The sequence below is a fragment of the Sceloporus occidentalis genome, unplaced genomic scaffold, assembly GCF_023333645.1.
Source record: "Sceloporus occidentalis isolate IW3139 unplaced genomic scaffold, rSceOcc1.0.p SCAF_5, whole genome shotgun sequence".
Taxonomy (NCBI): domain Eukaryota; kingdom Metazoa; phylum Chordata; class Lepidosauria; order Squamata; family Phrynosomatidae; genus Sceloporus; species Sceloporus occidentalis.
In genome coordinates, this window is record NW_028316985.1 from 147,169,989 (window position 1) to 147,192,580 (window position 22,592).

At 42.2% G+C, this 22,592-nt stretch overlaps 1 protein-coding gene across 3 annotated transcripts; it reads right to left on the reverse strand.

Moving 5' to 3' along the window:
* Positions 1 to 6,531: 6,531 nt before the first annotated feature.
* Positions 6,532 to 21,489, reverse strand: NOCT (nocturnin). 3 transcript variants are annotated; one of them, XM_089525787.1, is made up of 3 exons: positions 21,183 to 21,489; positions 8,898 to 9,167; positions 6,532 to 7,543 (listed from the first exon to the last, which is right to left on the reverse strand). In XM_089525787.1, exons 1-3 carry the CDS (start codon positions 21,397 to 21,399, stop codon positions 6,708 to 6,710), a joined length of 1,323 nt encoding a protein of 440 aa, XP_089381913.1. In that variant the 5' UTR covers positions 21,400 to 21,489; the 3' UTR covers positions 6,532 to 6,707. The 3 variants fall into 3 exon arrangements, with proteins under 3 accessions (XP_089381913.1, XP_089381914.1, XP_089381916.1); XM_089525788.1 differs by lacking the exon at positions 21,183 to 21,489 and adding an exon at positions 13,743 to 13,872; XM_089525790.1 differs by lacking the exon at positions 21,183 to 21,489 and adding an exon at positions 11,934 to 12,459.
* Between the last annotated feature and the right edge of the window lie 1,103 nt (positions 21,490 to 22,592).

The window sequence follows — 22,592 nt, forward strand, 5'->3', positions numbered from 1 at the left end:
GCTTAGTCTCTCTCTCTCTCTCTTTTTTAAGGTCTTAATATGCCCTCTGCTGTTGATTGAGGTGTAATACCATGTAGCTTCATTCTTCACTATCCTAAAAATCAGTTTCAGGCAGGGAAATATTATTATTATTATTTCCTTATTTATATTTATATTTATTTGTATCCCGCTCTTTTCCCAGGACTGGGACTCAGAGTGGCTTCACAGCATTAAAAACAGTACAATTAAAAACATAAAAAAATTAATTTAATTTAAAAATTAATAATAATAATAATAAGTACATTAAAAAGGAATTAAATTATTACAATATTAAAACAGATAGTTATTAAAAGAATAAAACATATTTTAAAAAGATAAAACTATAGATAAGGGGGGGGGGAGAACAAACTATAACAAATTTTTAAAATGGTCCAACATCCCAACCTGTCCTTATAGCAATTCCTTAAATGCTTGTGTGAACAGGTAGGTCTTCACCAGCCGGCGGAAGGCCATCAAGGAGGGAGCCATTCTCATCTCCCTGGACAGGGAGTTCCAGAGTCTAGGGGTAGACATCAAGAAGGCCCTCTCTCGCGTCTCCACTTACTGTGTTTGTGATGGTGTGGGACGGAGAGAAGGGCTTCTCCAGAGGCTCTCAGAGTCCGGGCTGGTTCATACCAGGAGAAACAGTCTGCCAAACAGGTCAAGAGTTTTAAATGATATAGAAGAGCAACAAAGTTATTGTTTGTTTCCTCTTACTTGCTTGGTTATTGAAGCTACTGGGAGAGGCAATGTTATCTCAGTGTCTTCTACAATATGTGTTTTACCAGCTATGGTTTAAACTCTTTTGCTAAATCCATTGGATCAGTTGTTCAGTGGACCTAAATACCCTTAAGGCACCTGTCTGATCTTGGAATGGTCAGCTTAGGATGGGAGGCTGCCTATGAATATTATGTGCTGTAAGCTATATTTCACAGAAGGGAACTTGCAAAACCATACTGTATTTGAATATTCTTTTGCCTAAGAAACCCCTATGAAATTCAAGGGGTCACCATAAATCAACAGGTGACTTGAAGGCAGATTCACACAAGTCAGCACTTATGTATTCTGTGGCACTCCTCTAGTTAATACTAGCATTTGGGCCTATGTTCAGAGGCTTTCTGTAACTTACACAAAGTGTAATGGAGAGTGGTGGAAGACTAATTACTCTAAGGCCTGTTACAGACTGCCAAAATAAAGCTGCTTCGGGTCTCTTTGGAGGTATGCTGTTTAAATGATGCATGCACCCTAAGAATCCGGAAGCTGCACCAAAGCTGCACTCCAGTGCTTAGGAATGGAGTGTGGCTTTGGCACGACCTCCGGACTCTTAGGACCCATGCATCTTTTAAACAGCATACCTCCAAAGAGACCCGAAGCAGCTTTATTTTGGCTGTCTGTAACAGGCCTAAAAGAGCTAAAGGGCAACTGAAGAAACTAAAACCTGTTGGCAGCAGATGGGAACTGCAGTAAAATTGCTATAGCAGTAATATTCCTTCCACACAATGAACAAAAGTAATGCATAGAGTACAACTCTGTTGAAATTAAATCATAAGTAGCAGGAGCTATTTTTCTGATGCCTTTCTGATACCTTCCTATTCTACCATCTAGTAACTAAATTTGGATTGCAGTAGCCAGCTTCTTAGGGTGGGTCATGTTAACCCTTTCAAAGCTAATAGAAGTCCCTTTTTTTCTTCTTGGCATCCAGATAAAGTGGAGGTAAATTATGTATCCCATTTAATCTTTGCAGTCTAGGCCTGGTTCTGGCAATGTTTTGAATAGTATAAAAACAGAAATCCTTATCTTTTCCTATTGACATTTGGGTTGAATGCAGAAGGCATTGGACTGGCAACGGGTTGGATAGTGTTAACAACCAGTTGGCTTTGAAAGATTGAGGTTACCATGTGAACTCATTTCAGATCTGGGAATCCACTGCTCTCTGATACAAATTTCAGCCCATTCAAGGTAACGTGATGCAATCTTCATAATTGTATAGTAATCTGAATCTACATTTAAAGCTAAGATTACACATCCACATCCATTTAGGAAGTGAAATTTCTCCTATATGCAAGAAAGGAGTGAAAACTAAACAGTTTCAAGGGATGCTTCAGTAAAACTAGTTTCACAAGTCAGCAGCAAAATAAGCCAACATGGTTGATAAGCATTTTTATGTGGATTTTGGGTTCATCTGCACAGAAATGCTTTTCATGTCAACTGCATATGGTTATTGAGACTATAACGGGGATGGATTTATGCTTAATGTGTTTTGTGTGTAGAGTTTCCATGGATTTATCCCTGGTACCTCCAGTAAAAAAAACAGAAGTACATTACTCCATGATGATAAGACTTAGTAGGATCCCAGAGGGCTGCTGCCAGCCAGTGCAGGCAATATTATTTAGAAAGGCAAATAGCCCAAGTGGTTATAAACTTCCATTTGTTGTTCCCTGCCTTACACATGCTAAGGTAAGCAAGAAGTTGCACTTTCAGAAATCCTCATCCATTTACAAAATACAGGGGAGAGTCAAAAATTTTTGAGAAAATTTACTAGCCCATGCATGTACTAGGTGGAATTACATTATACAGTTGCCCCTCCATTTGTGCGGACTTCGTATCTGCAACCCTCACTTGTGAGGAGCAAACGGAGAGGATTAAAATGGAGCATGCACCCCTCCCCCCATTGAAGTCTTTGGGGCTTGAATATGTGCGGAATTCTGTTTTTGCGGGGAGTGGGTGGTTCCAGAATGGATCCCCTGCAAAAACGGAGGGTTGACTGTATAAATTGTCATTTTTCCACTTTTGCTTCTTGAAAGGACAGCCCAGACATGCCTTTATATTTAACAGCTCCCAAAAGAGCATTAAAGAATATATTTTTTAAAAATTCAGGTTCTCCTTTTCCCACTTTCTGTTTGTGTTTTACAGTACTGCAGGTACAAACAGTTTCTCCTATCCTGTGAAGGGAAGTACAAGTAACCCCATGAATTTCACTGGGTTTTCTTAGGCAAGAAATACTCAGAGGAGGTTTTGCCAGTTCCTTCCTCTGAAATATAGTCTACACCATCTGGTATTCTTTGGCAGTTTCCTGTCCAGGGCAGTATGACAGAAAAAATAAGGCAAATAAAGGGAGGCATGGTGGAAGTGGATGAGAAGCTTTTCTCCCTGTCTCATAAAACCAGAATCCACATGAAAGTAAGGGGTAGGCAACCAAGGGCAGACAACTATTTCACACAATGCAGCTAAATTGGAATTCATTTCTCCAAGATGTAATTATGGCTGTCAGATAGTTTTCAAAGGGAACTGAATGAGTTCATGGAAGATGGAGCATCAGTGGCAACTAGTCTAGGTAACTAGATATTACCTATGGTGTTAGGGACAGCATGCCTTACTACTGAATGCTGGGAAACATAAAATAGCGTATGCAGTTGCACTCATATCCAAGTAATGGGAGACCCATAGGCAAGTGATTATCCACTGCAAACAACGTTCTACTAGATAGCCCTTTGGTCTAATCAAGAATGGCTCTCATATTGTTAATTACTTCCTATTGCAATGGGAATGTTTCATTTCAAATGCTACTTGCAACTTTGATTTCATACACAACAGGTGCTGCTCTGCACAAGGTTTTTAATGCAAGGAAGGCGGTTTCAAATCTTGCACCTGAACACTGAGAAACATGTTTTTCCACAACTACTTGTGACTACATGAGAACTGTCTGTGGTTTTACTGGTTGTGTGCCTTCAAGTACTTTCTGACTTATGGCGGCCCTAAGGCAAACCTATCACAGGATTTTCCTGGTGAGATTTGTTCAGAGGAGGTTTGTCATTGCTTTCCCCTGAGGCTGAGAGAGTGTGACTTGTCAGTCGTGTTATGTCTTGCTTGTTTCTGAAGCAATAACAGACATTATGAAAGTTTGCCAGCTAAACATATTAAGAGGGAAATGTCTTTGTCTGATATTCCTATCCCACTGCTTTCCAGACATTCAATGACATTCTGGATAGTGCCCGTGTGTTACAAGCATTTCCATGCAACTGGGGGCCTATGTATAAAAACAAGTCCTCCCTCAATGAGTTGCTCTCCTGCTGAGGAAAAACACAAAAGTGGGGGGGGGGGGGGGGGTAGGATTAGTGTGTTTATAATGCCTGATTAGGGCTATGGTCAACAATATTTTTCTTTAGTTTGTTCATAATTATTTTGAGTTTGTCCAAGTTTAAGCAGGAGAAGGGAGTACAATTGTATTCATAATTCTACCTAATTGCAGTGAATGGAGATGTGGGGCAGCAAGTCTACTTACCGTGCGTGCCACTTAGCTCCTTCCCTCCTTGAACTCCTCCATTCAAGCAAGTAACAATTACAACCAGTGTCCCACTTTTAGGCACAGATGATCATATCCTTAATTGATGTACAAGCACAGAATTTGGACAGTTTTAAATACCTTATTTTATGTTTTTTCATGGACAGAATTTGCCTTTGTAAACTTAATTCAGGAAGTGATTTCAAACATCCAACATACAGATTAGGGCTTTTTACTTATGAGTATCTAAATAATCTTCCTTGGAATTAAATGCATTATTGTGGTGTGTCACTAAGTGGAGACTTCATTCCCATCCCCCAGCATGGCTGTCCCTGTTAGCCAAGTAAAAAAAAAATCATTGCCACAGTTCTCAAGTTCAGGTCTTTGTGTGCAGATGGATGACATCAGAACAACTTCAGCATCATGCCCAAGTATATTTTATAAAGATTAAGGCAATACAGACTTTAATGCCCTTTGTTTTGAAGTACAGGAACCAACTCCTCCTCCTCCTATAGAATAAAATTCAATTTTGACATTGCTAAATGAATTCTAAGACTTGCTCAAGACTACAACTGTTCCAAACTGATGAGGTGTAGTGTAAGTGATTTAAGTGCAATTCAGTATGTACAATTTAGGAGTGTTTAAATGAAGACACATATGTGCAGTCTAGATACCCCATGAACAGCCACCAATAAGTCTCCCACCAGCCACATGCTTGTGTTGGGAAATAGCTTAGAAATAAGGCTGCAGGCTCATAGCTTGCATGTTTTGATGTGGCAAAGGCTTTTGTGGCTCTTCTCGAACGGGTTTGAAATGTGTAGGCAATAAGTCATATGCAAATGGTGGAGAATCATTTGGGTAATTCCTGGATCCAGCCAACCCTTCACATTAACTCCTTTTTGGGTAACACTCCTGACCCCTCCCAATTATGTTTCCAGAACATGAGATTCTCCACTTAATTGTTAATCCACCTCTTCACAGCTGACTAAAAACTGCAGAGGGTTCCTGTATCTTTAACGGATATGTAGAGGAGGGGATTTCAACAGGTGTTGGTTGCCTGACAGTACGACAAGTACCAGCTGTGGAAAATTCCTCTTTTAAAAGTACAAGAGTGCTGTCCAGTTTTCAACCAAGGCCCAAAACAGCAAATCGTAGAAACCAGAAGTTACAAGATTTTTAGTGTTGAGATAATGATAGGGGTTCAGCCTAGTGGGTGAAGGTGGAGTTGAACATGCTGTCAAACCTTCAGAACAGCCTGTCCCTGTTACAAAAGTTGATACAACCTTTAACAACAAATGATTCAACAGTCGGCCAGTCAAAGGCACTTGGAAGAGAGGAAGGATCCAGTTGACATTTGTTGTACTGCACAAACCTAAGAGAGCCAACATGGTGTTGTGGTTTTGATCGTCAGTCTAGGACTCTGGAGATTGAGATTCAGTTCTCACCTTGGCCATGGACACTGACTTGGGCAAGTCACACTCGCTCACCTTCAGAGGGAGGCAAAGACAAACCCCTGCTGAAAAGATCTTGCCAAGCAAACCTTGCAATAGGTTTGCTTTAGGCTCACCATAAGTCAGAAACAACTTGGAGGCACACAACAAGAATCTGACTATGTAATGACTACGAAGTTACTCAGATCCCAGACAAGATAGAACAAGCCCAGGGTAAAGGAAATCACATTTGGAAAAAGGGGAGCAGTGAATGAGAATGAAGGGAAAGGTTGGTGGTTGAAAAGGAAAGGAAGCAGGGAATGAAAGGAGGTAGGAGAGCAGATGAGGAGATGCAGAAGGCAGAAAGACCAGAATTCACATGATTTGCTGGGCAATGGCATACCTGTTCAGCTCAGTGGCACTTGCATTTACGTGTGTGAAATGGAGGTAATAAACATGATGCCAGCATGCCCATGGGATGTGGAGCTCTAGCCCAAAGCTTGCCTACCACTGGTGTACAGAACTTAACACTACATGATTTACAGCATGATTTAACCTATTTGGGGGATTGCAGATGTAAAGCTTTTTAGATTCAATGCAACCTTGAGCAAAATGGATGGGATACAGGAGATGCATGGGTGATTTTAAGAAAAGGGAATAGTAACAGGAGATTTCAGAAGATCTGCACCCCTGCTTCCAATTAATCCCCCAATTCTGAAAATAAATGCAGAACTTGTCTTCAAATAAAGAGATGGCACAAACCCCTCTCTCAAATAAACCAGCAAAGGACTTTTTGTTTGTTCATTTTTACTGTCACAGCAAGGTGTTAATGATGAAATTTTTTTGAGGCTATACAGTAGTTGAAAATAAATTGTTGCTTCTCCATTCATAAATACCCCCCCAAGTCTTCAGAATCATCCAAAGACCAACACTGTACATTTAAAAAACACACCCACATGCACACCCTCTAACTCTAACTATAAAAGCCTATCAGGATCTTCATTGAAAGTGAAGTCACATACTAGAGACAGGTGGTCTGAAGGGTAATTGAAAGACGGTAGCCGGTTGGGTCCAATTTGCTCCTCAGTCAGAAGACTGAGAGCAGAGTTCACTTTTAAGGCATGCTGTGAATACCAGATGTAATCCAGTGTGTGCCTGCACTCTCCACAGGGGCGAATTTTCCATGTTGTGTATGGGGGTTCTGACAGCCCATCAGCACTCAGGAGCTTGTAAGCACTGTTGAGGTTCAGAGGGGAGTTTGAGAATTCCTTGTACACCTCTTCAGTGGGCTCGGCATTGAAGTCACCACAAACAATGAGTGGGATTTCTGCTTCTTGGGTGATCTGTTTCAGGTTCTCAAGAAGGTCAGCCCCTTGGGCAGATCTAAATCTCTCCCAGCCATTGCGAGCTTTCAAATGAGTAACAGCAATGCAGAACAGTCTGCCTGTTTCATTACATTTCAGCGTCTGAGCTATAGCCACTTGGTTGGTTTTGAGCTTCATGGCAGTCAACCTGATGTTGCTGCTGTTGACAAGAGTAAATCTGTCTTTGAGAAAGAACAAGGCACAGCCATCTGGCCCATTGTTACATTCCACGTCTAAACAGGGAGACCATGGTTTAGGGAAGAAAGTACATTGGTACCCCAGTCGACTGAGTAGGGGCTGAAAGGTATCAAAGTAGTGATCCACTTCCTGCAGGCACATGATATCTGGTTGATAAGCAAGGATCTCTTCTAGAATGAGGCATTTCCTTTCTTCCCATCTCAGGGCTTCCATAGGGCACTGAATGAAGTTGTCCTTGCCTTCACCAAGAGCTAGAAGGAAAGCAGAATATCAAGAACAATTAAGGCTTCCTTTAGGCATTATTGTCTATCCTGACAAATTTGATGGCAAAGAGGAAAGAAGGGTACTGTTCCTAATTATTACATTTCTTTTGAAACTTCCCCTTCAGTAGACATAATCTGGAAGTCTATTGCAAGTGCTTTAATTTAAACTATTGGGATGTAAGGCAGGCTATAAATGTAATAAATGCATACATATTATGTGAGGAGTGTGTAGAGTGCTCGTTAAATGTGAAGGTATTTTAATAAAAAATCTATTTTATTGAAGAAGGCTTAAAACCAGCATAATTACTCTATCTATCTATCTATCTATCTATCTATCTATCTATCTATCTATCTATCTATTATGCTGTTTCCCCCCAATATGGGACCCAAAGGGGGTTACAATATAAGTTAAAATAGAACAAAGTTTAAGAATTCAAAGGACTAGACTTTTAAAAAGAAAATAATTTTCTTTCAAAAGAAAAATCTGTCTGGATGCTTAATCTACAAACCTATTAAAAGATTCTGCATTATTGTTGTGCTTGTGCAGAATTGCAGACTACTACTATTATACTACTCCAGAAAGATACCTTGAAAAATTACTAGCTTCCCAAAGGTAAATAGTGCTGCAAGAAAAAACTTCATGGTGAAACAGATGATCTAAAAGAGCCGGCTTCCTGGCAGCATGGCATTCAAACAGCAGCACACACCCCAGTCCACTGGGAACATGCACAGCCGACTACATGTACGGCAGATCCATGGTGTTTCGGTGGTGCAGTGTTTACACATGCTGCGCTGAAAAAACACCACCTCAGTGCCAAAGGAGCACTTTCCCCAGCACAAAAGGAGCGGGTTTCTGCTGTTCCTTTTTGTGCAGGGAAAAGACTGGGTTAGGGGCATGGCATGCAGCTGCCATGGCCACAACCCAGCAAGCAAAGGGGCGGTGGCAAGCCGCTCCTTACCTGCCGTCTGTTTCGCCCCTTAGATTAAGATAACGCTTCAAGAACCTGCTCTATCACCATTCTGTGTATTGCTGAGCATCTTCATTTTAGCCATTCTGCTCTAGAAATCACAAGTAAGAACACCTATTTAGATTTACTCAGTAGTGGCTATTCAGCTGAATTAAAGTATCTCTGTGTTTCTACCACCTGCTCTGAAGGATTGGGTTACCTCTGGATCAGATTTGGTGACTACAGGGAGGGTGAATGACTAAAAATTACCCCCTTGCCTATTTTGTTTGTGAAGCCTATTTATCACCAGTACCACTTCTTGCTATAACCTGTTTAATTCAATGTTGATTCTATCTACAATAGCTCAAGAATGGTTTCCCAATTAAAGTTCATACCTTGAGCAAGTATGTTCCATTGCATGACTCTAATGGGCTGGTGATTTCTGGTAGAGTTGGTCCTTAGGTCAACAAAATCTCTTTGGAGCCGGGCAGGACGTTTCTGAAGAACAATCTGGCATTCTTCAAGCAGTTCTTTGGGATCTATGGGATCCAGGAGCTCAGAGTCTGCATGTTCCAAATAAACTTGATGTTTGGAGGATGCACCATTGCTTAAAGTCTTTGCAAGAGCACTATAGAGTCTGCTAGTACTGTTGCCCATGGAATGTACTGTGAAAGACAATAAGAACAAAATTCACTGTCAACGCTAAGTATTAGTAATTCCTTTTCATATGTAAGTTAGACACAATGAGGTTTTTTTCACAGAGATCAAAATTAGTAACCACTGCATGCCCCACACAATTATTAGATATGTAGATATGACAAATGTAAGGTCCGTTTTTAGAGCAAAGAACTAAGAGAAGGGTTGACTCAAATCCACACCCCCCCCCCCCCCTCTGGATGATTTTAACATGGACACCATGTTTCACCCTAATCTTAGGCACTAGATTGTTGAAAGGATAAAACTGGGCTATTGAAGATGCATTAATTTAAAGTGATGGGATATAAGGCAGGCTACAAATGTAATAAATACATGCATATTATGTGAGGAGCATGCAGGGTGTTTGCAAAATTGCTTGTTTGTGAAGATATTTTAATAAAAGATCTATTTAGGGATGACTTAAAACAGTGTAATTACACTATTTTATTTATACATTTATTTATTTAATTTAAATGCTAACATTCTCCCAATATACAATACCCAAAGCAGCTTACAATATAAGTTAAAACAGAACACAAAGTTTAAGAAATTAAACACTTAAGACCTTATGTAATAGCTACTTAAGAATCAAAACTCTGAATAAACAAAGTCTTTTCTGACCAGCCAAATTTATGTATTTATTCATTCATAGCAGCCTTCCAGAATCTGATGCCACCCAGATGTTTTTGCATTACTTCTTCAACCAAACTCAACCAGGATGTCCAAGATTGCTTGAGGGATTCTGGGAGTCTTTGTTAATTATTGGCTAGTTGACACTGAACAGTTTTGAGAGAATATGCATTTTTTCACCATGTATTTATTTGATAATATTTAGTGGATGTTTTTACTGGTACCTTCAAAGATAAATCTCTGTAGAACCAGAAATCTATATCTAAATATAAATAAACCAGTACCTGCTATTACATGGGCACATACATGTAATCCAAATTGTATCATTTTGCTATGGAGGTTATGCACAATCTTCTATACATCTAGGCTCCTTCAATGGATGCTAATTAGAAATTGTTAATGATTTTCAGTCACGGAAGCATTCTGTGACCAAAACTTCTGCCCTCACTCTGTTCAGCCTGCAGGATCCCAACAAAATTCTAAGCGCAACCTTGTTCCAGTTGTACCTCAGGCCTTTTAGTGTTTGTTTTTTTTAAACTCACATCCAAACGTTACTGGTTGCAGACATTTTCCACTAGACTGTATAATGCAACTATTTATTCCAATAACAGCTACCACTAAAAGTGTGACAGAATAAAAACCAAACAAAGCAGCTTCTTTCTAAACAGTCTCACTTCTTATGTAATCTCTCAGGCATGCCAGATTCTGAAACGTCAGAGTTCATCATTGAAAGGGCAAATTGGTCATAAATGTTCTGTTTGTTTGTGCACCATCGACACTTTATAAACAAGAAAGAAAATCTGGCAGCCCTTTTCATTCCCCTTTAGCCTTGGAAGGGAGGGGAAGAAAAGCAGAGAGAGATCCTGGATACTACTAAAGAATAAGCTAGCTTCCAAAACATTATTGCTATTCATATCTGTACAGCACATCGAAAAGTTGTGAATTCTGACTTTCAGAGACCAGTTGATTCCACATAGGAGGGATTTAGTACTGAATGTTGGAAATTACTCAATGCAGAATGAGTTAAAGAATGAATTACAAATTACTCTAAACAGGGCTGAGCTGTGATTTACATTGGCGGGGTACAGACCGCCGCCGCCAGTAGGTCCGCGGGGGAGCCGGAGCCTTCAGACGGCCCGACTCCCGCGCGGACCGAAAAAAGAAGCTCCAAAATGGAGCTTCTTTTACGGTCGCGTTTGCGACGTAGCGAGGCGCCAGGGGCGCGCTCGCTACGTCAGAAGCGGCGCGACACGTCTGGACGCTGTGCGTCCAGTACGTAAAGATGGCGGCGCCCATGTGGAAGGGGCGCCGCCATCTTGTACGTATTCTATACGTACTAGGGTTAGGGGGGTGCGGAAGCACCGCACCTTCCTAACCCTAGTACGTATAGAAGACGTACTATATGGCGGTATGTATCCCGCCATAGTTATCTAAAATCAGGCAGTATTTGCTGTTCCCAGTGTCACGGCAACTTGGTTTTAGCAAATGCAGAATACGCCACATTTGACAAAGACTCCACTACTATCATGACTTTGACAAAAGATCTTCCTCCAGCTGAGGTTGCACAAACCAACAGTTTGCCACAGACCCGCTAAGTCCTGGCACTAACACAATGGGTACCATTATCTCTGTCAAGTACTCCATTCACTTGAAAAACCAGACAACCTTTTTGCACAGAAAGATGCCCAGAGAGACTATTTCTACAGGCCCAGAGTATCAAATATCGGAACAGAGGTTTTTCCATCTTAGTAATGGAAAAGTAGCCATACAGTTTTCAGTTAAACCACACTATGCTTTAGGGGCCTCAAAAATAAAAATAAAAACCACGCCACCCACTTCTTTTAGAGTGGTGAAGGGTAATCTTACTGTGCATATTTATAGCCATGCTTTCTAAGATGCCAGGGGACTCTTTTCTTTTGGAACTATTTATGTCCAACAGTTAATAACAGACAAGTTAAAATTTGTATGAAGGATCACTCTGGCTCTGTGGTACAAACCTGAAAATGCTTCCAAGGCTACTACAATCCTGTCGGTTCCAGACAGGAGGATTTGTGACACATAAAGGAAAAACACAACACTGAATGAAGTAAATTAGGAATACACACCTGATAAGCAGGACGAATACATCTGCGAGAAGAGTAAACAAGTCTAATGGTGAATCTCACACAGAACTGCCAGCCTCCAATGTCATGTGAGCATTATACGTATATAGTTATGCTGGTCCATTGGTGACATCTAGTGTCCTTTCACAGAATTGTTCCCAATGGAACAAGTTTTTTAAAAAATATCCACACTCATAATCACATTCACAGTTACCTAGCAACTCTAGCAAAATCTACAGTTAAATCCGCCCTTGCAGAATGAGCCAGTATGGCCCAACCTGGCCAAATACTTCATTTCTGTTCCCACTGCCATGTCAACCCATTGCAGCTTGGCCATGTGGCAACAAAAATGTGAGTGCAATTTTTTTTTTTTTTTTGCTGTTGTTGCTCTTTTAAGATTATTGTCTGATGACTCTTTCACATTCAGCCCATCAGGATATGAAACAATGTCCTTTCTGAGAGGAAAGAGAAAGGCTACATTTTGCATCAGCCACAAGGGATACTCAGTCCCTTTATGCAACTGACCTCTAGCATGCTTTCACTTCTTAATTGCTTCCATGAGTAAGCAGTGTTTCCCTTAGCACTGCACTTTCAGCCAGGTTCCTGGTAGTGCATCATATCCTGTCTGAGATGACACCAATGCACCAGAGAGAACAGAAAGTTCTCAGCAACACACCAGCACTGGAATGTAGGCTAAGGAAGCATATGCTGGCCTCTGTAGTATTCACCCCTTTCAGATGTGAGCAACCTAATCTTTGACCAGATAAGAAATACAGGACACTTTATTTTTTATCGACTATACGCTCACTCTGTTTCCTCCTCTCAGAATAAAAGAATTTGAAAATAACTCAATAATCAAAACTAAAAGCAAGAGGAGGAGCACTGCCAGACACTCTACACTAGATCAATATACTGTAAAACCTGTTTGGGAGTCCTAATCCAACATCTGAAGACTGACAATGAAAAACTGCTTTCACTTGGATCAAAGAAAGCAGTGAACTAATTTTCTTTTAAAAAATGAGGAATTACGACTCCACAGATAATCTCATGACATACATGAAATTATTGCAGAGTCATTAAAATGACAAATTCCAGATGCCACCTACTGTATAGTGTAGAAGTACACTTGCCAAACATGCAAGTTATGGTTTGCATGAGAATCCTAACTGCAATTGACCATTACAACCTTTGCCATTTCTATTGGGGTCATAAAGTATCCCAGAGGCACATTTTTTGCAAAAACATATACAAGTAACTGGGTCTGTAACTTGAATATACATCTTCAGCACTTTGTTACAGAATATATCCAAAGAAAAGCAGATGAGAGTTTAATAAGCAGGAAAAACCCCAAGATTGTGAAGCAATCTTGAATCTACTTAAATAATATTTTGGGGGATGAGAGATTCCTAGGGCAAATGATAGGCCATCACTGCCCTTTTTCCTGTTCTTCTCTTCTGTTGAGAAACTTGAACCAAGTTATATGTTTTCCTGTATCAACACTACAAACAATTAAATAAAGGGCTTGCAGAAATGTCGGTAGACATCAGGTTGTACTTATCAGTACAATGGTTGTTCCTCTCCTTCCCATCCAAACCTTTAGCATGAACAACTGCTGTTGCCAGGTCAGTGATTTATTTTTCAGCCCCGCTTTCTCCCAATAAGGAACCTAAGACAGTTTACACTGTATATTAAAACACAATGCAACTGATGCATTGTACACACATAAACAAAAATTAAATAAACAATCCTATTAAAACAATTTAACCATTTAAAATACATTTTAAACATAACAGAGATCAAAGTATAGCATACCCCATTTAAAGACCCCTCTGCCAAAAATCCAGTTAAAAACCATATGGCTGCATTATCCTGCCTTGTTGCAATATCTCAGGTATTTTTCAGCGGTGGTGTAACTGCACAGCATTCAACTTTATTCTGTCTGCTTTCTGCCTTACATGACAGACCAAACTGCGCAGCACTGTTGTATAAAATTGCTTGGGCTCTGGCTGCTGCATTGCAACAGAGTCATGCTGCAGTGGCATATTAGCCTCAACAAGTGCAGTTCAGCTATCCTACTGAGAACATAATGTCTTGATGGACCAGACAGCAGTCTGTCTCCATCAGACAGCCACCAGACACTCCCTGGGATCCCTAGAAACCCCAACTTTAAAATCCTTAGTATAGAAGGAAGATGCTTCACTCCAATCCCAGACCATATCCTATCAGCTCAGTGCCCTCCAGGCATGTTGGGCAGCAGAACTGGCTGGGGGGACAATAGGAATGAAGTCCAATACAGTAAGCCCTCCATATTTGCTGGGATTAGGGGGACAGGAACCCCGTGAAAGTGGAAAAACTGCAAATAAAAAAGCACTTATTTTGTACCTGAGAGAACACTTCTCTAGGAATCTCTAAATCTTCCAGTGCAACATATACTAGAAGTTGACCATAGAATCATGCTGGAAGACCTACAAATGCCTAGAGAAGTATTTTCAAGGAATGTCTAGGTCCTCCATCGCAGTTCTATGGCCAATTTCCAGCAGAGTTGCCCTGGAGGACCTAGACATTCTGAAAGATAACGTATTATTTGAATAATAAAATCCGCAAAGTCAAAGCTGTAAATGTGGAGGGCTGACTGTACTTCTGGAGGGCTCAAGTTAAGGGAGGCTGCCCTGCAGGCCTATTTGTTCCAACATACTTTTAATGAGTCAGTTTCCTATTGTCTGCCTTCTGCTCCTCAGATTTTTGTGGCTTTCATGGCTGGCACTATGACAACTTTCGGTCTGGGTGCCCAGAGTGACATAAACTCCTGGCAAAGTGTGAGAGGGAGAGATTAAACACAGACTCTTTGGGGGCGGGGGAGTGTGCGAAAGTCCACCAGCTACTTTTCTCTAACGTCAAAGAATACTGTAGCTCCCAACAGGGCAGGCAAGTAGCTGAATCATGACTAAGTAGGGTACAGCAAGTTACCCAATTGTGCTTTTGCAATGAGAGTAGCTTGTACAGCACTATTTCTTGGTATCTACACAATCAATCTAACATTTGCGCAAGAGGGAACTCATGCCAACAACTAATGGGTCCAATTTCATATGTACATGTTTAACAGTGCAATTCTAAGCATATTCCCTCAGACATAATTCCACCAGACTCAAGAGGAGTCATGCCCTGGATTACAGACTGCGCTATACCAATAGAATGCTCTTTGTAAATTATTTTAAAATACCTCCTAACAGAAGTTTAGTAACACTTCCGTATGTTCAGCGGTATCCTCAAATCTGAAAGTAATGTCTCAGCATCATGCAATTTAAGGAGATTTTAAGAACTTTCCAAGGATAGGCCTTCATTTTCAGAAAACCAGAGACTCTAACTGGGGTTATCTGAAATTTGGGAAAGCATTAGGATTTTCCACCTCATTCTGCCTTCCATGAATCCCACTGGACTCAGTTGGCTCCTAGTCAATCAATCCCCTTGAGGAGCAGGGAAGAACAAGCCTGAATACATTTCTTACTAGTGCCCTGCTCTGAGTCTGCATCTGCACTACAGAAATAATGCAGTTTGACAGCACTTTAACGGCCATGGTTCAGTGCTATGGAATTCTGGGATTTGTAGTTTTGTGAAATATTGCCACAACAAACCACAAATTCCAGGATTCCATAGTACTGCGCTACGGCAGTTAAAGTGATGCCAAACTGCATTATTTCTACAGTGCAGATGCCGCCATAGCTTCCTCTTTTTAGGAAGGTAGATAATTAGCTCATTGGAATCCAAGAAGTGGCTAGTCCATCTCTACTTCCTTGACCTTTATTGGTCTCCTTTACATACTGGATTTAGCATCAACTAGTTTGGTTCACTTATTGACTGAGATACTGAAATGATTCATGACACACCAATATCATAACAATAAGGCCAGATCTGTATTTGCAGAGCCTTGTTTGTTGCAGTTCTAGATCTTGGCACAGATACTTTGTTATGCTAGCTAGAGCTGCTGCAATCCAGCAACCTCTGGAGGACCATGATTCTCACTTCCAGTTCAGAGAGATCTGTCTTAGGAACCAAGCAGAGAGATATAAATATCACTGTTTTTAAAGCGGTAACATAGATAATTTTTTTGCATGAAATCCAAATGTCATATTAGTCAAAATCTCATGCCTTAAAACAGTTTCACAATGAGGAACTTGGGTTTTGCAAGAATAAATTGCAAGATATCTATGTTTGCAAGAATCCTTTGCCAGTCTGAACATGAAGAGTATGAGTTAACAGAATGCTGTGATAACTCTTCTTCAGCCGTAGGAACACAGGAAGATATCTTGTACCAAGTCAGACTATTTGTCCATCAACAGTGACTGCCAGCAACTCCCCAGGAAGGGATCTTTGCCATTGTCTGCTTTCTGATCCTTTCTTCACCAGACATTCCAGGGCCTGGAAACTTTATAATGTGCTGTACTGATTTATTTATAGCCTGCCTTTTGCCCCAAAGCTGGCATTCAAGGTGCCTTACAATTAAAAAAAAAATACATCTGAAAACACATCTAGTTAAAAACATACACAGCATTATGTTTACAATGGAAATAAACTTTCTTTTAGTTGTTGTTGTGTACTTTCAAGGCGTTACTGACTTATAGAAACCCTATCACAAGGTGTTCTTGGCAAGATCTGTTCAGAGGGGCTTTACCTTTGCCTTCTTCTGAGGCTGAGACTGTGTGATGCCCAAGGTGAGTTAGTAGGTTTCCATGGCCAAGTGGGCATTTGAACTTTGGTGTACAGAGTTGCTTTCCAACACCCAAACCACTGTACCATGCCAACTCTCTACTGGATTGAAAACTATTGCAAATATAACTATTAAAATGCAAAATATAAAATAGCACAGCATACTCAAGAAAACTTTCTTCTAAAACAGTCAGTTCCCAGAAGTCCTAGAATTTGTTCTTCACTCAATGGAAGAATAGCAAAGCAGAAAGCCAGTCTAGCCTATCTCTACGAAGCGAGTTCTAGAGCCTAGGAGTAACCACCAAGAAGGCCTTCTCTTGGCCTGTGAGGATGGCAGGAGTGAAAAAAATTATCTCTGAGAGATTTCAGACCTTGGACAGGCTTACGTGGTAGGGTAAGATCCTTCAGATCCTTTGGATCTGGGCCATATCCTACTACTTAAGGCTTTATAACTTTCTGCCAACAAAGCATGTACTCAGGTGAGACCAAGGCTCCCTACTAGATATAATTTTTAACAGAGGCAGATCAAGATTGGAGATAAGTACATTTGAACACCAAATTTCAAATGATATAATTTAGTGTTCCAAGATATGTAGATAGGATTCTTCCATAGGTAAGAGGTATGAAAATTGCAGCTGTGTTCAAGTAAGACTAGTTTATAGAAAATAAAAGCAAATCCCTTGAAAACAATTGCTCCTCATGCCATTGTGGTATGACGTGCGTGAGGAAAACTGAGACAAAAGGATTTTGCTCCAAACAATAACTATATTTTCTCAAGTATGACTCAGACTTCAGAAGAACAAGTTAAGAACAACTCATTCCAAATTTAAATTCTGCAGAAGAGAATTCTTCTAGGGTAAGAGTTTCCCCCAAGAAATTATTCCAGAAAATGGAATAATGGAAAGCCAAGTATAGGATGCTTTTCTGAGATTGTTAGAGGCCAAAGACTGTGCACTATTAACATGACACAGATTCACATTTTCCCAGTGGATTGGAATAAAAGAGGAAAGACTGCACTATCGTAATAGAATAATCTCTGCCAAGTTGCTGTTGTTGAAGTCCTTTCAGACTTACGGTGACCCTAAGGCAACCCTATGATGGGGTTTTCTAGGCAATATTTGTTCAGAGGGAGTCTGCCTTTGCCTGAGGGCTGAGAGAGTGTGACTTGCCCAAGGTCACCTGCTGGGTTTACACAGCAAAGTGGGCATTCAAACCATGGCCTCCAGAGTCCAATGTTCAAACTATACCACACTGGCTCTCATCTGGAATCTGTCAAGAGATCCCCTAAATTTGCTGACTGAGACAGAGTAGTCTATCAGTCTTTTGGACTTCAGCTCCCAGAAGCCCCAACCAGCATAGCCAAGTCATTGTGGGAGTTGAAGTTCAAAACATTTGGATGTCCAAAAGTTGAGAACCACTGACCCAAACTAAATACTTCACAAATCTATAGAGAAAAGCTTTCTTGGTGGATGATTTACATCCTGCAGATACATGAAAAGTCCTGGCCTGAGAAGGTTATAAAGAACCAGAGATTGTTCTGATTGAGCTGGACTTTACTGGCTTAACTAGAATTAGTCCTAAAGGGAAGAGGAATCTTCTGTGTTACACACTGACACTCTCTGTTCAAATGTGTGCTCAAGGTTTAGCTACTGGGATGGGGGGGGGGTTGCACCCCAATTTTCCTTCACTCCCCATTGCAGTAACTGAAAATTCCAGTTGAGCATTTAGATACAGAGCTTAGGCATCCAAATAAAAGAAACAGGCATAATTACCAAGGGAATGATGTAAGCTTTTTAGGTGTGAACAGTTTTCAGCATGTCACTTGATAATGCTAGAAATTTGGGAACTGAAGAAAATTTCATTGGAGGGCAGAATTCTCATTTGGAGGGAATGATGGAGGCCCTAAGCAGACTTGGATTCAGGTCAGCCAATCCCAGTTCACAGAGACTGTGAAGAGGGACTGTGAACGGATAAGACGGTGTGTCCATAATGGAGAAACAAAGAAGTTTGATACCACTCTAACTGCTATGGCTTTATCCTACAGAATCCTGTGATTTATAGCTTTGTGAGGCATCAGCACTCTTTGCCAGAGAGGGCTAAAGGCCTTGAAAAATTACAAATTCCAGCATTCGATATGATGGAGCTACAGCACTTAAAATGGTGTCACACTACATTATTTTATTACCTCTACCATGCAGATACATTTCTTGTTGGTCTCTCACCCAAATACTACCCAGACCTAGCCCTCCTTAACTTCCAAAATCAAATGAGACTGGAGATGTTCAGGGTGTTAAAAGTGGTGCTGGTCAGGACAGAAGACACATTCCACACATAAATCAATTAACAAAATGGAAGACAAAGAGAAAGATAGTAATAATTGGTGATAAATTAACTCTGAAGCATTGCATAACTTTTTGTGAAGCAAGTTTGCAGCAAATTACTTCAGAAGCTAGAACAAACATGGAAATCTCAGATAGTACTTATTTATCCCCATCAGATATTACATAAGAGATTTCCTCGGCATTAAATGATCATGAAATATTGTAGTTTCATCAAAATATTTCCTTGGGTGAAACAAGATAAAAAGCAATACAACACATCCAATACAGTATTGCTTGCTTTTCTGCTGGGCAAAAGCACGCATGTTATAGTTAACAGGGACTGTGGCATATTAAGAAGAAAAGTATGCAAAAGACATCAGAATCATATGTCCAACCTTCAAGCCATGGAAGAACAATGCAATATGTACTTTGGATCATGTTCTTATCCCCAGCCTGAATCCTGAGATTCTGATACAGTGTAATGATACAGTGGCACGACCTATTTGCATCTGCACTGCAGAAATATGCCAGGTTGACACCATTTTTAACTGCCATGTCTCAATGCTATGGAATTCAGGTAATTGTAGTTTATTGTGGTAACAGAGCTCTTTGACAGAGGAGGTTAAACATCTCACAAAACAACAGATTTCCAGAATTCCGTGGCATCAAGGCATGGCAGTTAAAGTGGAGTAAGTCTGGGTTATTTCTGCAGTGTGGATGCAGCCCCACCAGATTGCTGTTTGCTGTTGTTGTGTGCCTTCAAGCTGTTTCTAATTTAAGGTGATCCTAAGGCAAACCTATCATGGACTTTTCTTGGTGTAGAGGAGGTTTGCCATAGTCTTTCCCTTGAGGATGAGAGCATGTGACTTGCACAAGCTTCAAAACCCAGCTTGGAGAAGAAGTGGGATGACCAGATGTCCTAATCGCAAAAGAGGGCAAGGCACCGCAAAATGTAGGACATTCAAGACAAAGGGAGGACACTACCAAATAAATGCTGAAAATACTATTATAAATGTAAACTCATGCTTCTTGGTCGTGCTCAAAATGGAAGACACTTTGGAATTCCTCCTTTGTATGTCCTGGAAAAGGACGACCTCTGCTCCCCCTGAGAAGAAATGGTTTCCCCCCATGTCTGATGCCAAATGAACTCTTAGCCCTTCAACAGGCTGGTGCGAGGAGTGATAACATCAGCAAAGGATGCCATTCACTTGCCATTAGCCTTAGAAAGGATCTCTTTTTAGCATCATCTAACTATTTTTTGTCTAAACTTTTTTCCAAGCACCGTTTGCTGCTAGAAATCCCTAGATCCTCTTCTACCATCCACTGAGCCCTCGAAATCACTAGACTCCCTCTTCCAGCATCCATTGTGCCCTCGAAATCCCTAACGACCCTTCTAGTATCTATTGAACACTTGAAATCCCCAGATCCCACTTCTAGCATCCACTGAGTCCTCAAAACCCCTAGATCCCCTTCTAGCATCCACTGCACCCTGGAAAGGCCCCCTGCCAGGATTCATGAGTCCTCGAAAACCCTAGATGACCCCTTCTAGCAGCCATTGTGCCCTCGAAATCCCTAGATCCCCTACTAGCTGTAGGAATCCCCAGATCCCCCTTCTAGCATCCACTGAGCTCTCGGAATTCCTAGATTCCCCCTCCTTGCATGCGTTGCACGCTAGAAATGTCACCTGCTAGATCCACTGAGTCCTCGAAATCCCTAGATTCCCCCTTCTAGCCCCTCTGAAGCCCCAGATCCTCCCTTCTAGCATTCATTGCGCCCTCGAAAGCCCTAGCCCCGCCTTCTAGCCTCGATCAAACACTAGAAATTCCCCTTCTACTAGCATCCATTGAGTCCTCCAAATCCCTAGATCCCATTCTAGCATCCAGGGAGTCCTAGACATTTCACCTGCAAGGATCCTCTGATTCCTCGGAATCCCTAGATCCCCCCTCTCGCCCTGGGAAGCCCCAGATCCCCTCTCCTGGCATCCACTGAGTCCTCCAAAGCCCTAGATCCCCTTCTAGCATCTATTGAGCCCCCGAAATCCCTACCCCTCTCCCCTTTCTAGCATCTGCCGAACACTTCAACATCCCCTTCTCCTAGCATCCAGGGAGTCCTTCAAACCCTAGATCCCCTCCCACCTGGGGGGCCTGCGGGGTCCGAACGCCCAGCTCCCAAGGTTCGACGGCTGGAAGCTTGGGCTGGCGAGGCTTCCAGGGGGGTTCCGACTCACCTGCGGGGGGCTTGTAGGGTCCTGGGCTGCCCGTGGAGCGGAGGCAGCCGGAGAGCGAGGAGAGGCGCTGGGGCGGGGAGAGGGCTCTCCTGAGGGGGGCCGGGGAGCGGAGCAGCCTCGTGGAAGAGGAGGAGGAGGAAGAGGAGGAAGAGGAAGGAGCGCAGCAGAGGCTGGAGAGGGCCGAGCAGAGGGAGCGGGCGGCGGGGCTCTGATACATAATCCCAGCCGGCAAGCAGAAGGGCAGCCAAGCGAAGACTGGAGCCAGGGCTCCGATGAGGAAGAGGACTAGCCCTGCTGCCTCTCTCTCTCTCTCTCTCGGGGCTTCTGTGCTGAGCCTCGCCGTCGGGGCTGCAAGGGAAGCTCTCTCAGCCGGCTCTGACGCCACCGGCAGCGCCCAAATCGCAAGCCAAAGGGGAGGAGGAAAGGGACGGCAGCAGGAAAACCCCGCAGCCTCCTCCACACTCCCTTCTTGGCTATTCAGATGGACCACGACACGCGTTGAGGCACGTCACGTGCGAAGCCAGACTCTGGCTGGGATTAAGGCACCAGGCTGAGAGAGGGCTGGGATTCTATGTTTCCACACTCCCCCCCCCCATTCATCATGATATGGGTCGTTCCAAGTCCAAAAAGGCTCCCTTGGTGACGTCACAGAGGAGGGTGTGGCCCCCAAAGGCAAAGGGGGGGCTCTTGGAGGAGGGGTGTGCTAAAAGCAGTGGCAGTAGGCTCCTCCCTCCCTCTTGGCTAGGGCTAGGGGCACAACGAGGCCCCGCGGATGTGGAAAGACCCCCCAAGAACAAAAGCACCGGAGAGCAGGCCTCTGTAGGAATAGGCTCTAGGTCCTCCAGTGCAACTCTGTGCTCCACTTCCAACAGACACTGACCACAGAAATTGCGCTGGAAGAGCTACAAAGGCCAAGTGGAGTATTCTCCCTAGGAACCTCTGGGTCTTTCTATGATGGACTCTTTTAGTTAAAGTTGACCATAGAGTTGCGCTGTCTGGAGGGGGTCCTAGATATTCCTAGAGGGAACAAATTCATCAAATCCGTGAATCATCAAAGCTGCAAATACGGAGGGAGGAGTGTACTTGCCCCCTTGATGCTGTCGACCAACGGCAACCCTGCAGTGCAGCAACACTTTGATTTTTCTTCTCTCTTTGGGCTGGATTAGACCCTGCAGCAGATAGATGAGACATCTCCAAGATGCTCTGTCCTCCACTGCTCCGCTTAGTTCCTGCAAAATCATGTCCATAACCTCCTTAATAGAGTCCATCCATCTAGCATGAGGCCTTACTCTCTTTCTGCTTCCCTCCACCTTTCCTAACATTATTGTTTTTTTCCAGTGAGTCATGCCTTCTCATGATGTGTCCAAAGTATGACAGCCTCAGTTTTGTCATCTTGGCTTCCAGGGAGAT

Excerpts from the sequence above, each read along its gene's own strand:
- NOCT (XM_089525787.1), bottom strand. The coding sequence starts at position 21,399 with ATGTATCAGAGCCCCGCCGCCCGCTCCCTCTGCTCGGCCCTCTCCAGC. Across the intron at positions 9,168-21,182 it reads ACCCTACAAGCCCCCCGCAG|TACATTCCATGGGCAACAGT; the intron begins GTGAGTCGGAAC and ends TGTCTTTCACAG. Across the intron at positions 7,544-8,897 it reads ATGGAACATACTTGCTCAAG|CTCTTGGTGAAGGCAAGGAC; the intron begins GTATGAACTTTA and ends CTTTCCTTCTAG.